This window comes from Dipodomys merriami, unplaced genomic scaffold, assembly GCF_024711535.1.
Source record: "Dipodomys merriami isolate MVZ:Mamm:240054 unplaced genomic scaffold, mDipMer1.0.p SCAF_55, whole genome shotgun sequence".
In the NCBI taxonomy this organism is placed as follows: Eukaryota; Metazoa; Chordata; class Mammalia; order Rodentia; family Heteromyidae; genus Dipodomys; species Dipodomys merriami.
In genome coordinates, this window is record NW_027206124.1 from 1,269,987 (window position 1) to 1,286,693 (window position 16,707).

The 16,707-nt window shown below is 55.3% G+C and overlaps 1 protein-coding gene across 2 annotated transcripts; it reads left to right on the plus strand.

The window, feature by feature from the left end:
* The first annotated feature begins 669 nt into the window (after positions 1-669).
* On the plus strand, positions 670-13,570 carry Ncf4 (neutrophil cytosolic factor 4). Of its 2 annotated transcripts, XM_069999874.1 has the most exons (10): positions 670-801; positions 4,974-5,058; positions 5,440-5,593; positions 8,058-8,128; positions 8,575-8,702; positions 9,562-9,619; positions 10,029-10,127; positions 11,075-11,205; positions 11,410-11,475; positions 13,118-13,570. In XM_069999874.1, the coding sequence occupies exons 1-10, from the start codon at positions 770-772 to the stop codon at positions 13,311-13,313; spliced, it is 1,020 nt and encodes a 339-aa protein (XP_069855975.1). In that variant the 5' UTR covers positions 670-769; the 3' UTR covers positions 13,314-13,570. The 2 variants fall into 2 exon arrangements, with proteins under 2 accessions (XP_069855975.1, XP_069855976.1); XM_069999875.1 differs by lacking the exon at positions 11,410-11,475.
* Positions 13,571-16,707: the final 3,137 nt, after the last annotated feature.

A 16,707-nucleotide genomic window follows, 5' to 3' on the forward strand; every position in this document is an offset into this window, starting at 1 on the left:
GGGGTCAGGGAGGCCTGATCACGGGCAGCTCTGAAGCGGAGACCCGGAGGAAGGCGCCCTGCAGCCGAGGAAGCCTGGGGGAGGCCCTGGGGAGCAGGCGTCTTGGAAGGGGGTCCCTGAGGGGTGGTGAACTGGGAGAGCGGGCCAGAAGAGTCGGGCGATGGGGGACAGGCTTCGTGGAGAGGAAGGTGATACAGTTTGCAATGCCAGGCTGGCTGTGGCAGAGGATTGGCTGGGTAGGGGGTTGTGAGAATGGGGAAAGGGCCACAGCAAGGTAGAGGCATAGACCAACCTTCACACTCTAGTATGATAGAGATCAGGGAGGCTTCCTGGTGAAGGTGGCATCTGGACCAGGCCTGAGGGAGGGAGGACAAGGAGGAGCCTAACGTTTTAGGACTGGGTCAGATTCAGCGAGGAGCCGGGTGTGGAGGCCAGGGATGAGCAGTTAACACCTCAAGACCACAGGGATCCACCAGGGGGGACCAGGCCCACCCTGGCGTGGCATCTCTGGGGCTCTGCAGATTCCTACCACCCAGCCAAGCCTGGACACCACAGACCGGCAGGAGGAAGTCCCCAGAGTAAATGTCCCCCGTGACCCTGAGGCCCGAGGGGGGCCAGGAAGTGGGGTAAGAGGAAGTGGTGTCTCAGAGCCTCGGGGAGGAGCCATCCCCCAAGGCAGGGAGCTCAGAGCAAGTGAGACTGAACTCAGCCTGGGTCTGGCTGGGGGAGATCCTGGACCGCCCACTTACTCCCCTGACCACCCACCACCATGGCCCTGGCCCAACAGCTGCGGGTGGAGAGGTGAGTGAGGGGGTAGTCCCTTCCCTGGGCCTGTTCGCTCTTCCAGGCAGGCCTGGGCGGGAGGGGGTGGGCCGCAGGAGCCTTGTCAACTTGTCTGCGTGAGAGGCTGGGCTGAATCAGAACTGGACACCGGGAACTGCTTTCAGGAACTTTCCTCTGTGGCTCACCAGCCCCAGGCACAAGCGAGAACAGGAAGGCAGGGAGGAGCTCCCTCAGAGCCGAAATCTCCAGCGCAGGTGTCCTTGGGTTCTAGGCCTGGGCTCCTGGCTGGCTGGCCAGCGGGGTCAGTAGTGGTCTCCATGTGTTGTCCAGATGGAATCACGGCCTCCTTATTCTCCCAGAGCCAGGCTCAAATGCCTCCCCTCCTCCCCAGGACGCTCTCCCTGCCTGCCGGGCCTCTGCCCACTGGCTCATCGGTTCTGTTTCCTCTCGCTCTGCCTTGTCCTTAAGATTACTGGCGTAACATTACTTTCCCATCGATTGTTCATTTTCTTCCTCATGGGCTCCCCAGCAGAAGCAAGCTTCGTGAGTGTTCTGGGTCTATTTTGGCGACTGCTATTTTCCTGATTAAAAAACTATGGAGCGCTCAAGAAATGTGGCTGAAGAAACTAATGAATCAATTAGTGGTGTCCCAGATCCTTTTTATCCGAAGCCGAGAGGGGGAAATCGAGGACCAGGAGGGTAGAGGACTCACTTTGCATCATGCAGCGTGGGCGGTGAGGCTGGGGCTCGCAGCGGGGCCCCAGGGGGCTCAGCCACCCCCAGCTCAGCACTTGCTGAAGGCTTCCTGAGTGGCCAGGCAGCAGTAGGGTCCTGAGGACACAGAGCCGGGGTCCTGTCCCCCGGGAGTTTGAACAGAGGCATTATCACGGAGCAAGTTGCCATGGTAACTCCCCCCTCCCCCCCTCCACTCCCCCCTCCCCCCCCCACCCAGTGGCCAGAGCAAGGTTAGGCTGATTAGGGAAGCCTGAGGGGTAGAGGGGAAAGGGTAAGATTTCCAAAGGTTAAAGGTCAGAAAAGAGGCTTGAGGGAGCCGGGCGGGGGTGGGGAGGGGTGCAGGAGCAAGTGCTGAGGGTTCTGGTGAGGCCACCAGATTCCAGCTCCTCTCCCCCACAAGTTCTCCCGCTTGGCTGGCCTGTCACGCAAGCTCCAACCTTCTAGAAACAGCAACGGCTGGAGGCTTGGGTCACTTCCTGCTGCTTGGGGGGCTGCAGAGCCGGTCAGCTGGGCTGTGTGTCCTCATCCCTGGCTGCCCTCCTCGGCCCCTCCGTGAGCCGTGGGGTGGGGGGCTGCTGTACCCCAGCACCTGTCTTAGAGCAGCCCACAGAGCCGAGCCTCAGCCACAGCAGGGGGGCATGGGTGGGCGGGTTCACCAGGCAGCTCTTTCTAGAACCACAGCCAGGCCAGACACCCAAGCTAGAAGTAGGCCATTGAGGGGGTGGCCCCTGGCGAGTGTGGTCCCCCAAGCCATGCTCCAAGCACAGCGCACAAGCCAGCTGCCCCGGGGGCCCTTCCAGCCCTCGGCCTCCCAGGCCGGGCTCTAAAGTCCTCTTTGGACTCCAAGATCCTGTGGGCTTTGAACCCAGCATTCGCCCAGCTGGTCCTAGGCGGGCCTCTGGGGGAGCCGCTCCTCCAAGGAGGCTCCGCTTCGTTCTGTGTGCTGCCCTGCTGCCCAGCGGCCACCCGCCCCTACACCGCCATCAGGCCCAAGTGGCCGGCTCAGCGCTTGGTATAGCCTGGGCTCTTGGCTGGAATCTCCTTGTGATGGTTCTAGGGCTTCGTTGGCAACAGATGAACCTTCATGAGCACCCAGATACACAAGGACTCTTGTCCCCATTTTACAGAGTGGAAGGGATCCAGCGAAGACAGGTTCCAGGCCGCTTCATGGCAAGGGCTAAGCAGGGTTTGGGCCTTATCTTCCCCGTGTTGGACCTGGGGCCTGACCTCCCACCAGAGAAAGGTCAAAGGTCTCTGTCAGGTCCCAAAGCCCCCAGTGCGGGACCTGCCTTCCCACCTGGCCCCCTCTGCTCCTGCCCAGCCCATCTCCCCTCCATTCCTCACCCCGGCCTCTCCGCGTGGCCTGGAACATCTTCACACTTGCTAGCTCTCCCTTCTGCCACGCAGGGCTGAGTCTTCCGCTTCTCCCTGATGACTCCCGGCTCCCAGCGTGGACCCCTGGGCCCGGCCTTCCTGGCCTTTGTGTGCATGTAAGCCACGAGATTCCTGGTCCAGCCCCTCTGGATCCCAAGGCTAGACGCCATGTGCTAGTGCGCTCAGCCCGGGCACTGCCCGCACGCCACACGGAAGGGTTTGCTGAAGTTATTGTGATCCCAGCCGGCATACTGGAATGAAAAGGAGAGGCAGGGTCTGCAGAGGGCGGTTCTGAGGTCAGCCTGCTTGGGCTCGGACGTCAGCTTGCTGATTTCCTCAGGCCACCTCTCTGTGCTTCCGTGTCCTGGTCTGCAAAAGCTGGCACTGCCTCAGAGGAGCACCTGGCACACCGTGAGCCCTCGGGGGAGTTGGAAATCCCTGTCTGCAGCCATCTCCCCCTCCGGCTCCTTCCTGACCCACCTCTAGTGTCCTGGATATGCAACCTCACAGAAATGCTGGGGGGAGAGAATGGAAGGGGTGATTTGTCCCTTCCCCCCAGGCTCGCCACAGGAGCCAGGAGGTCACCAGCAGCCGCAGCAGGGCGGGATCGAGGGGGCTTTCCTCTGCCGGTCTGCTGCCACCCTGAGTCACCTTCCAGAACAGGATCCTGGGACTGCAAGCACAGATCCCGTGACACGGGGAACAGGGTGTGTGGGCTGCGGCGGTAGACATGGCGGCCCCAGCCCGTCTCCTGGTCACGGTGTGGGGAAGCCTGCAGTGGACTTGGTTCCTCTCCCGTGCACTCACGTCTAGCCTCTGAGGCCCTGGCTGCACCTCTTCCCCCTTCTTGGCTGTTTGCTTTTCCTCCTCCGCCAGTCCTTGGTTCTGCTCACTGACAGCTCATCCCTGGGGGTTTTGATCATAAGCTAGGTCAGGTGGTTCTCATCTGGGCCGCTCCTGCTGAGTTCCACACCTGCACCCCGGCTTCCTGCTGGACATCTCTACCCCTGGCCTGGAGCCTCTTGAATGAACACAGCCCACACACAGAGCCCATCAGCCAGCCCCTTCCCCGGCCTGGTCAGAAATGGAGAGGGGGCTGTGACTTTTGATATTATCCTTCGTTTCTTTCACCCCACATCCAAGCAGTGTCCCAGATCCACAGGTCATAGCTTAGGAGCAGATCCGAAACTGGTCATCCGTCCTTTACAAATGCACTAGGCTTCAGGGGCTTGGGGGAGCTGAGCGTGCTTACACAATGACCAGGGTTTGTCTGCACGCCTAATCAGAAATACAGAGGCCATAACTAGTTCCACAGCCAGCAACTTCAGGACCAGCCTGGCAGAGATTCTTTCCTCTGCTTTCTGATGCTTCCTCATGGCTGCAATGTGGCTGCTGCCGATCCGGACGTTGCACTTGATTTCAACAGGGGCCTGTCTATCCTTCTGGAGAAGGAAAGCAAACACTCTTGAGAGATCCACACATACCCCAGATGACCTCTTAGCTCTCATTGGCCAGTACAAGTCATATGGCCGCTCCATGCTGCAAGGGAAGCAGGGAGAGGGAAAGAGGATCTTTCTGCTCCTGTAACAAAATGCCTGAGACAATCAACTCCTAAAGAGAAAAGGTTGATTATGACTCAAAGCCCAAGACGGGGACTCTGGTGAGGGCAAACTGCTTACATCCTGAGCCTGATGTAAGCCCAGCAACTGGCCGCCAGAGAACCCCTTCAAGGCCGTGTCCCAGTGACCTTCCATGAGACGCCACCCCGGGCAAGTCCACGGTTCTCTCACTAGCGCCACCTGTGGATAAAACCTTTACTACATGCCTGTCCAGGCTTCTTCCAGCTCCTTGTTGGCTCCTGGCTGAGCCATGAGGTTCAGGGCAATAGAAGCTGGTGTGTGACGCCTTGTCCCCCTCCACATCCCTCCCTGTCAGGGCTTGCTCTGTGCCTGGAGCTCTGGGTTCCACAGGCCAGTGAGGGGTGTGGTGGTGAGCAGAAGTGAGAGCCACCCCCATTGGTTGGCGTTGCACCCCGCCTCACACCCGGCTAACCAGGATCCTTCTCTCCGGCCACCCACCAGCGACTTCGAGCAGCTTCCTGATGACGTGGCCATCTCCGCCAACATCGCCGACATCGAGGAGAAGAGAGGCTTCACCAGCCACTTTGTAAGAAAGACAACATCTGCTCCTCTGCCCTCTGCCCTCGGGTCTCATCCGTGAACACCCATCTCAGGCAGTGGTTCTCTGCTTTGGGATTACGGGGTGACTATTGTCTCTCAGGACCTTGTGATGATTGTCTCCGGTGGGTAGAGTTCAGGGGTGCTCTAAGCATGTAGGGGGCCCACAGGATACCCCAACGAAGAGTTATCTAGCCCAGCTTAGGACTGAGGTTGAGACCTCTCATCTCTCCTCTGAGTCTCCTCCTTTTGTCTCCCCTTGACCTATGAGCCCCCATCTCTGTCCCCAAGACCCCTCTCTGGGTTGGGTTCTCCCCCCCCTTCCAAGCCCCCCTCACCTCCGGGCCTCCCTTGCCTCTGATCCCCATAGGTTTTTGTCATCGAAGTGAAGACAAAGGGGGGAGCCAAGTACCTCATCTACCGCCGCTACCGCCAGTTCTACGCCCTGCAGAGCAAGCTGGAGGAGCGGTTTGGGCCAGAGAGCAAGAACAGCCAGTTCACCTGCAGCCTGCCTGCACTCCCAGGTGAGCCCCTGCCGGGTCCTGCTGGGGCCCTGGTCCTGCTGGCGCCCCAGTCCTGAGCCCCTGCTATGGATCTGGCTGTCTAGCTCTGCTCACCTGTACCAGGATTCACCCACCCACAGGAACATCATTCACTTGGCCCATGACCCCTCCATGGCCCACCAGTCCCACCACCCTGCTGTTCCTCAGCCCTCAGCCCTCGCCACCCACCGCCAGGGAGGCCCCAGGCGGAGCAGGGCAGCCGCCTCAACTTCTCAGCTGGCGATGGGAATGCCATCTCCCTGCCATGCACTTGGCACCCCTCCATTCTCCCTGCACCCCAGCCTGAGCCCATGGTCCTGCCCACAGCCTAGGCTTCACTAGCTCCAGGTGGCTGATCCCTTCCTGCCCCTCAGGAAAGCCGGGCACCCCCATTCTGCCCATAGAACCCTCAGCTCCTGCCCTCCCCGTCTTCCTCCCCATTCCCTGAACAAGCACCTTGGACAGCTCCCGGTTTCTTAGCAACACCAGGGCTCCTGGGGCTGCTAGAGAATCACCCCCCCCCCCCCCCGCCTGGTTTACCTGGAGGCTTGGCGAGGTCGGGGGCAGGCCTGTGTGGCGACAAAGGGACACGAATCAACCTCCCCAGGCCTCAGGAGCCTGCTCCATCTTCTCTCTCAAATTCCAGCTCCACCTCTGACTCTCCCCTGCCGTCCTTCCTTTTCCCTCCCCCTCCTCCACCCTCTTCTCCCTTCCTCTCCCCTCCTCTCAACTCCTATCCCTCCTTCCTCTCCTCGCCTCTCTTATTCCCTCCCCTCCCCTCCCCTCCTTTCCCCTCCTTCCTCATCTCTCCCCTCCCTCCTCTCCTCTCCCCTCCATCCTCTCTTCTCCTCCTCTAAGAAACCATGTTTCCCCATCAAGAAAACCCCAGCTCTCCCCAGGAGGCTCCCCGTGCCATGGTCCCTCCTCCCCTGGGCTGTGGTGAGAGGGGTTCCGGTCCTCTGGTCGCCCCCTGGCCCGCTCTACCTCCTTCTTGAGGATATTCCTGTTCCTCCCCTGTCACTTTGCCTCCCTCGGACCCACTGCTCCTCCAAGGAGCGTCTGTGCAGGCTCCCAGGGTGAACGCCGTGCTCCCCGGAGAGACTGCACAGCCAGCGGCCCCCAAGCCTCTGAGTCCCCAAGGGTCCTCTTTGCTCCTTTGAGGTTTGCCTCTATTGGCTTCTCTTTGGCCCCTGTCCCCTGCCGGCTGCCTCCCCCTCCCCACCGCTGTTCCAGCTCTGTCACGGCTACCTTCCTCACGCCGATCCCAGAGGAAGAGCACCACCTGGAGGGCCATCATCCCAGCCTACTCCCACTCCAAACCCTTGACCAGGCGGAGGACTCAGGCCTGCAGCTTAAGCGGACACCTGCCTGCTACTTTCTCCCAACGGCCGGGGCCCTCCCTTATCTGCCACCCTTGTACCATCAGTAAGCACCCACACATTCATGCACACACACACACACGTACACGTGCTCACACACGCACATGCACACACCTGCCCACATACGTACCCATGCGCACTCATACACACATGCACACACACGTACACATGTGCACACGCTCCTAGCTTGTGGCACTGGAAGCCAGACACAGGTCACACTGGCTGATGGCTCTCCGAACCCCATCTGGAGGCTTCTGGAAATAATATTTGTCTCTGGGTTGGCCACTCTCCCTGTCCCAGCATTCCTCCCTGTTTTTTATTTGTCGGTCCTGGGGCTTGAACTCTGGGCCAGGGCGCTGTCCCTCAGCTCTTCAGCTCAAGGCGAGCGCTCTACCTCTTGAGCTACAGCGCCACTTCCAGTTTTCTAGTGCTTTATTGGAGATCAGAGTCTCACAGATCTCAGCCTGCTGAGTAGCTAGGATGACAGGCGTGAGCCACCGGTGTGCAGCAAGTAATTCATTGTTATATTGCCCCCCAACCAATGTTGACGCCTCTGCTCGTGACAGCACGCCCCTGCCCGACTGCGCACCCCTGGTTCTTAGCTCTGGTGGTACAGTACCCTGAGAGATTTGATGAGTGTGGTATAGTTGTTCTGTGGCGAGCCCTGCCTGGTGACTTGACTGTGCAGGGCTGAGACCCCGGGGCCTAGGGGATGGATGGGACACAGCTGGGAGCAGAACTGGTAAAGACCTTGATCTCTTAGAAGCAAATGTGTGTGAGTGTGTGAGGATGTATGTATGTGTGTATGTGTGAATATGTATGTACCTGCCTTTGTGTGTGTATGTTTGGAGCAGATAATAAATGCTCAATAAATGCATAAACCTGTCATGGTCCAATGTGGAGAGTGAGTTCCACCTCAGCACCAGAGACAGATGGGGGAGGGGCTCTGAGTGCGGGATGGGGCTCTAAAGGGAGGGGTGTGGCCAAGGTGTGTGTCCTGCAGAGCAGCTGGGGCCCAGGCTCCATGCTGGGGTGGAGTTCTGAGGCCAGATCTGCCCTCTCCACAGCCAAAGTCTACATGGGTGTGAAGCAGGAGATTGCCGAGGCCCGGATCCCAGCCCTCAACGCCTACATGAAGGTAGGGGCTCAGAGCCCCCCCACCCCCGGTGGCTGTGGCCTTGGGAAGTGGGCTGGCTCAGTGGCTCTGATGGCCCCGTTGTCAGTCCCTAAAGGCCAGAGGCAGGATGTGTCCTGGGGGGGGAGGGGTAGGATCAGGCCAGGAGCAGTGAGGAGTAGACCAGGAGCCACACTGGACCAATAGCTCTCTAGCTAGCTTTCTAAGCCTCCAGACCAGATGAATGTCAGGATGAATTAGGTCCAGGCACCTGTCCCCCAAGGAACCCCCTGCCCTGTGGATCATGAAATCATACACGGTGACTTGGCCTGGCTGGCCATGTCCCCTTACACAGCTGCTTTGTGAAAGAAGATGGGGAGAAGAGAACAAAGCTAGTGCTGGGCGCGCTGGTCCATGGGGCTCTCCATGTCCTCTGCTGACCACCCGCTCCCTCCTCCGCTTCTCCACAGAGCCTCCTCAGCCTGCCCGTCTGGGTGCTGATGGACGCGGACGTCCGCATCTTCTTTTACCAGTCTCAATACGACTCAGAGCAGGTGCCCCAGGCGCTGCGCCGGCTCCGCCCCCGAACCCGGAAAGTGTGAGTGGCCACCGCTGGGTTCCTGCTGGAAAGACACCTCTTGTCCCTGGAGGCAGAGCGGGGAATGGATCAGTTCTGTCCCTGAGCAGCCCCCCTAGCTCCCTGGCCCTCAGGATGGCTTTCAGGTCCTGGAGGGACAGAGAGCAGGGATATTTTGACATGTCAGAGGACAGGTACTGGGGCATCCATCTTGGTGTGGTGCCAGAGTAATCACTTGGGGTAACCCAAGTGTTCTGGGTAGCTGGAAAGAGTGAAGGGCAGGGAAGAGGGGAAATAGCAATGCCTGGGTGCTGATCGGTTGTCATCTCTGGCTCTACTTTTACCACACTTGTCCCCTAGGGGACGCTCTTGCTCCTTATGCCAAATTGCTTGCTCCCTGTTCCCTTCCGCCCCACCTCGGAATCAGAAATCAGCCAGCAAAGTGGTCCCTGGCTCTGCTACCAAGAAGTCAGGGTGAGGAGGGGAAGAGGTTAGGGGGCAAGAAGGTACTCCTGAGCCCCTGTCTCCCTCCTAGCCCCAGCCAGCCCTTCTGTGGCCTTGACGTCCTGTCCCTGGTACTTCCCCTGAACCCCCGCACAGCTGGGACACCCCGGGCACGCCACCTCTCCCAGTCTCAGTTTCCTGGGTTGCCTATAGATCAGAAAATAACTAAGCCATGAACGTCATCCCCTCCCCCTCTGCACCCTGCTTCCCACTCCTCCCCCCGGGCAGTGCTGAGGGTACAGGAGCAGGGGGCTCACCCCAACAAGCAATAGAGGCTGCAGGGTGAAGTCTTCACCTTCCCAACCTTTCCTGCCCCCGGCTGGGGGCCTCTGGCGCTGAGCCCTGAGGGACCTGAGCCCCTTTTCTCTCTCCATAGCAAAAGCATGTCCACCCAGAGCACCAGCCTTAAACCCATGGAAGCACCAAAAGCCGAGGTACGTGCCAGCCAGGCCCCGCTCTCCCCACCCCCAGCACCCATGGGGCCACCCTGCTGGCTACGGTGTGCCCTGGATGGGGACAGGGCGCAGGGGGAGGCGAGGGCCCGCCCTCCTCCCTCAGCCTCAGACACCAGGAGCCCCAATCTCTGCTGAGAAGAGGAAAGCAACTAGCCTGCAGAGACAGAAGAGGGGAAGGCAGCCATGCATCTGCCCATCTGGAGGGCCTCCTCCTCCAGGCAGCCCTGTCGGGGGAGACTGGCCTCAGGGGACTCAGAAAAGGCCCCACCCCCAGGGACTGGCAGCACCCTGGGGGTGCTCTTACAAATGGCACCTTCCAACCAGTGGGGGCAAGGTCTTGTCCGGGCCCTGGAGGCTCCACGGATGACTTCTCCTCCATCCTCTCCAGGCCCTGTTTGATTTCACCGGGAACAGCAAGCTGGAGCTGAGTTTCAAAGCTGGAGATGTGATCTTCCTTCTCAGTCGGATCAACAAGGACTGGCTGGAGGTGAGGAGGGAGAGAGGCAGAGGTGAGGAGGGAGGGGGTGGAAGGAAGGTTGAAGGAAGAGAGGTAATGGAGGTAAGAGAGGAGGGAGATGGAAGTGAGAGTGAAGAGGAGGGAGGGAGGGAGGGAGGGAGGGAGGGAGGGAGGGAGGGAGGGAGGGAGGGAGGGAGAAGGCGTCCCCAGAGCCCTCCAGCTTCCCTCCATCACCTGCCCATCACTACCGCCGCACACACACAAAATCACCAGCATGAGCCTGTCTCTCTGTTCACCTCCTAGCTCTGTGGTAACCTGTCCTGTGGACTTTGGAGCTTATTTCCTTTTCTCAGATGTGCAGGACCTGCTCCCAGAGAGCTGGGGTGCCCCATGCCTGGCAAATGCAAGGGTCCTGGGGAGACTTGGGTGGGACTCTGAAGGTGGAGCCTGTCCCAGTCATTACCTGGCTCCAGCTGGGCACTAAGGCTCCACCTTGCCTTTGAGCACGGGCGGGCGGAGGATCAGCGCTCAGCGCTCCTGGGCTACGTCTACAGGAGATTCTGCGCAAGCCAAGGCAGAGCCAGCCCTCAGGGGTCCTGGGACCACTGAAGGGAGTTGGGGGGGGGGCGTCCCTGGCTCCATCTCAGGAGGCACTGGAGGGCGTCCGGGGGATGAAGGGTGAGGCGCTTGAGGTGGTGGGAACTCATGGCCAGAAGGGAAGAAGGACAGGAGGAAGGGGAAGGAACTAGTGTCCTCTGCTCCCACCAAGGCCACACCCCAATGAGCTAAGGCCCTCTCACCAGGCCCCACCTCTTATTAAATGGTTCCCTCCCCTATCCCTTCCCTCCACGGGGGACAATCTAGATACAAACTGCGAGGCTCATCCTGTACACGAGGGGCCCAGGGCTGGGCTCCGAGGTGTGCGGCCGTGTTTCTCCTCTGCAGACCAGGCAGCATCCTCCACCCCACCCCCACAGGGCACAGCCCACGGAGTCACGGGCATCTTCCCGGGCGCCTTCGTGAAAATCCTCAATGACTTCCCCGAGGAGGACGACCCTACCAACTGGCTGCGCTGCTACTACTACGAGGACACCATCAGCACCATCAAGTGCGTGGTCTCTGCATGCCCTCCTACCCCAGCCCTCACCTCCACGTGACACATGCCCCCCCCACACACACACCCACTGTGGCTTCCACTGCCTTCCAGATAACCCACAACCCTAGGGCAAGATGAAGTCCAGCCTCATTCCCAGCTTCCAACACGCTCCTCTCCCTGTCTGAGGCCCCTTCTCTCCTGCCTGTCGCCCCTTAGGGACATTGCGGTGGAGGAAGATCTCCACAGCACACCCCTGTTCAAGGACCTGCTGGAGCTCATGAGGTTTGAGGGGTCTGCAGCAGGAGGGGTGCGTGCTGGGGGAGTCACGTGCCCTGGAGAGGGTAACGGAGAGAGAAACGCTACTCTCCATGATATCAGCCATTCTACACATCTCCCTTCTTGCTGAACTCACAGCCCTGCCCCAGGTGGTCTCTCCTGGGACAGAGGGGTCCGGGAGGGAGCTGCCCAGGGACAGAGGGGCTCAGCCCGGGCCATAGTGTATGGCTAGGTTTGTAGCAAGCACCAAAGTCTTTCTGAAAGCCTTGAGCCTGGACCCTCCATCATCAGGGAGCTTCATCATGGAGCAGTTATTTTACAGAATGGCACTGGTGGCTCACACCTGTAATCCTAGCTACTAAAGAAGCTAAGATCTGAGGGTTGTGGTTCGAAGCCAGCCGAGGCAGGGAAGTCCATGAGAATCCTATTTCTAATTTAACCAACTGAAAGCTAGACGTGGAGGTGTGACTCAAGTGGTAGAGCTCTAGCCTTGAGCAAAAAAAGCTAAAGGACAGTAGCTAGGCCCAGAATTCAAGCTGCAGTAGCAGCGCAGGCTTGCATACACATGTCCACACACATAAAATAGCAACAGTGCCACTACATTGCTTACTATAAAAGTAACCGCTAAGCATGATAAAAAATGGAAAATCTGTAATTATGAGTCAGAAAGGTAGAAATAGTGAAATTGCTTTGAATTTTTACTTTTTTTTTGTCACAGAGCTTGAACTCAGGGACTGGTGCTGTATCTGAGCTCTTTTGCACAAAGCTAACACTCTACAATTTTGAGCCAGAGCTCCACTTCTGATTTTGTGATGGTTAATTAGAGAGTAGAGTCTCACCGACTTTCCAGCCCAGGCTGACTTTGAACTTTGAACTCAGATCTCAGCCTCCTGAGTAGCTAGGATTACAGGCGTGAGCCACCAGTGACTGGCATGTTTTTTACTCTTATTAGTCAGTGCACATCCGAGCTCTCAGTTCTTTTTCTTTCCCTCTTACCTTTTTTCTCTCTTTCCCTCTTTCCTTCCCTGCCTCTCTCCTCCTTCCAACCCACTCCATCCCCATGTGCCATTCTGTGGCCTCATGATCATTTCTGTGGCCATACAGGTCACTTCCCACTTTGTCACTGCTACAAATGGTGTGATCACTACGTGTTGTCATTTGCCTGTGTGGTGACCAATCTCCTATTCCTTTTGGATAATTTTCAAAAAGTGGAATTATGGGACATCTAAGAGAAGTCAATTAGACTTCACACCCAATGGGTCAAATTAGCCACAGGAAGATCAGAAGTGAACATTTACCTCTTCAGATAGATGGAAGAATGTCACACGGACATTCTTCACACAGGTGTCTCTCTGGGGCTTCCCCTGCTCTGCTCTGCCCCTAGTCAAGCACCTCTCCTCTTCTTGCCAATCCTTAAACCTTTAGCAGATCCATGCATAAGACATTGCAGGCCTTGCAGCTAACTCACTGTGAAAAGTCCCTGTTAAGTCTGTTTCTTTGCCTGTTCAATGCAGGTTGACCACTTGAGTGTTAAGGTCCTCCCCTGATTCTTAGATCCAGGTTATAAAGCTCTCCATCCCCTCCACTTAGGCCAGAGCCCCTGGACGCTCTCTTGGGTTCTGGCCTTAACCCTGACCTGTCCCACCAGGCGGGAGTTCCAGAGAGAGGACATTGCCCTCAATTACCAGGATGCGGAGGGCGACCTGGTGCGCCTGCTATCGGATGAGGATGTGGGGCTCATGGTGCGGCAGGCCCAAGGCCTCCCCTCCCAGAAACGCCTCTTCCCCTGGAAGCTGCACATCACCCAGAAGGACAACTACGGTGTCTACAACACGGCTCCATGAGTGGCGGTGGCCTGAGGGACCAGGAGGGTGGACGCCGTCATGCTCAGGGGCACACCAGGACTTTCAGGAAAGGCTGGGAGGAGGCTCAGACTTCTGGCTCCAAGGCTGATGGTTGGGCTGTGCTTGGCTTGCACTCTGTTTCTATATTCACCCATGAATTAAAGGAACCATTTCATGTCAGAGGAAAGGATTGGGGAAAATTGTATCTTCTGTGGACAGAGAGAAAAGGGAATAAAATACCATTTAATAAACTCTAACTCTAGGCTACTTATTTCTGGTGTCTGTGGGAGAGTGGTGGGAGGGGGATCCTGGCTAAGGCCTCTGCCCTGCTCCATCACACGATGTTGGACCACCCATTAGCAGATGAAACACTCTGTTCTGACAGTTCCATTACCAATGGCACACACAAGGGGAAGACGGTTCGTTGACGAAGACCCCCTAGATCCCAATGCCCGTTCTTTGCTTATATTTTGTGGCTTTTCCTCAGGAAGATTTTGGAGTTCATAGATATCTAAAGTAAGAAAGTGTCAAAAATGGAAGTGAAGATGTTATTGCCACTAAAGAAGCTCCTAAAAATCAAATGTGTAGACTCACTAATTGAATCCGTTCCTCTAATGAAAGCCTTGGCAGCAACCAATGATCCAGTGGGAGGAAGACCACTCTTCAGCATGGCAGAGGGGGACTCCCAACTGGCCACATGTAGCTGCCTGGCCCTGAGGTGCCATGTGCTCTGGGGACACACAGGTGACATTTGGAAGCACTGGGAGAGAGCCATATCCACCATCTGTGAAAAAGGGCATCCAATCTCTTATCAATTGTTCTGTGAGCAAAAGGGGATGGACAACCCATGATTTACTTCTGGCTGACTAAAGCCTATTTTGTGCCAGTGCAAGGACCTGGCTGTAGGCATGCTGGGCAGGAAAACATGATTGTAAGATACTATTGTGCATGGAGGGCTGTTCCTCACAGCCCTTTCCTGGACTTGTGAATGCAGGTCTCAGCTTTTATGTCTCCCCTGTGGGGATGTGTATTACTAAGAATTCTAGAGGAATTCTCAGACTTTGTGCTTGCTATAATGACAGAGCCCACAGTCCTGTGACTCACATCTTGGCAACACTATTTACATGATTGAAATGCATAGAAGGACATTCAGAAATCAGCATCAACACCATCTGACATGGATCCCAAATACAAGGATGCTCGCAAACAAGCCCACATGTGACTAATGACAAGACAATGCCATAAAACCTGATTCTTACAGAAAATATTTATCAGCCCAAAAGAGGAACTGATAGTAAATGCAGTGACTCATCTGGTGGTCATTCTTTTAAGATGGGGAAATCACTGGTAAACACAGATAAGGATGGACGAGTAATTAGGCCTGCAATGATAACATGTAAGGCTGATGAAAATATTCCCATCTATGTTTGTCATTAGATAATTACTGGCCTTGAACAATTTGCAACTAACAACGAGCTAGAAATAAAAGCAAATGACACAATTAGAAACAGACCTCTTAGAGATCTAAGTTAATGGCTTATAGTCCTGGAAAAGTCATCAGAAAGGCAGTTCATGGCAATGTACTTACTCATTTGAGAACCTTGTTCCCTTCATATATCCAACAAGAAACCAATGGCATCCTCAGATTAGGATAAATCAGGGAGAAATTAACAAAGGGATTATTTACAAGAATATAGGCATCTTGTAAACATACACACACACACACACACACACACACACACACACACACACACACATTTTAATCCCCAGACATATGCGTATGGACTATTATAGCCCAAAGGATTATGGGGAGCTCATTAAAGAGACAGTAGATCTTTAGTTGGTGGACATGGTTGGCCCAAAGTAAACCAGCAGAAGACTGGAGGAACAACACCCATCTTCACTCTTCTTGTGCCTCTTGAGCTTCCTCAGAGCCACACCAAACTGGAAGCCCTAAGGCAAGGTTGGTTTGATCCCCATGAGATTGGAGATTAGATGTAGTGGGTGTGAAGAATATAATGGAGATAGGTACACAATCCATCTTGCCTATGAGCATCCAGTCTGTGCCTTATGAGGGTGGAAACCCCAAGTTCCCAAGGACAAGGGACATGGAAAATCCTGCCACCTACAATGCCCTTGTAGATGCCTCTCAGTGCCTATGTGCTCTCTCTAGGGACCCAGCTCATGATTAGCATGTTATTATAAAGCTATAAATGTTCTTTATATAAAGTAGTGGGAGGGTGGGGAATTAACAATGCACTCACAGGCAGAGTCTAAAGCTGGTCACAGGTCCAAAGCTGCTTGTTGGAGCTGCTTTTCTCTTACTAGTCATTCTATGTGTCCTTATTCCCTGCTGGTACATATCTTCAATATTGATCTTTATTCCTGTGGGACTTGAATTCATGTGAAGTTTGTCTTTATTGGGACTAAAGGTAAGGAATAACAAGAAGCACCTGTGTGAAACCCCTGCATAAGCTTTTCCTTAGATGAGAGGCATCGGTCACTCCAGCCAAGAAAGCCACTTCTTTCTCTACCTATTGGGTCAATGGCATAGGCACTTCAAATGACTCTACTGTTTTTTGTTTGTTTTTGTTTTTTGCATTATCCTGCAAGTTTTGGTAAGCCTCATCGTCATTCAATAGCAAGTATTCCTTAAATTCAATTATGACCACCTTCTTCCAGCTAGCAGTTGTTGTAAAGTGTACTTTAAGAGTCCCAAATGTACATGTTATCAACATATTTTTAGAGATAAAATGCAACCTTATAGAAAGTGCCCATTGGGGTTTGAAGATGAACCCCCAAGGGCTTCTATGTTAATACTTGCTCCCCAGCTGATGGAGGCTATGGTAAGTCTAGGAGAGGTTAGTGGGAGGAAGGAGGCCCCAGGGGGTAAGATGTGAAGGTTACTTCTGGTCCACATCTCTCTTTCTTTCTCTCTCTCCTTCCTGACATATGAGATGATCAATTGCCATCTACTCTACATTCTCATTGCCATTATGTTCTGGCCAATCCATTAACAACGCCACTTATCAGGGGTCTACCTAAATATTCTGTTAGGATGGTTGGGAGACGTAAGTATCTCTCACAAGGGCCTACCTCCATCACGATCGTGCCCCAGATCTCACTTCCAATACACAGGCTATGGGGGAATGAATTTAGAACAGACAGAAAGATATGGATAAAATATATAAGCCAACTACATATATACACCTTGATAGAAATTGTAGCAAATTAAATCTAGCATGGTATAAGAACCACACTACAACAAGGAAGGTTTAACATTTAAAAATGTATAAATAGTATTTGCCTTCATATTGAGAAGAAGGTAGAAAAAGTGATAGGATTATTGCAAAAGATGTGGAGGAAATAATTTTATATACTTGAATGACCATCA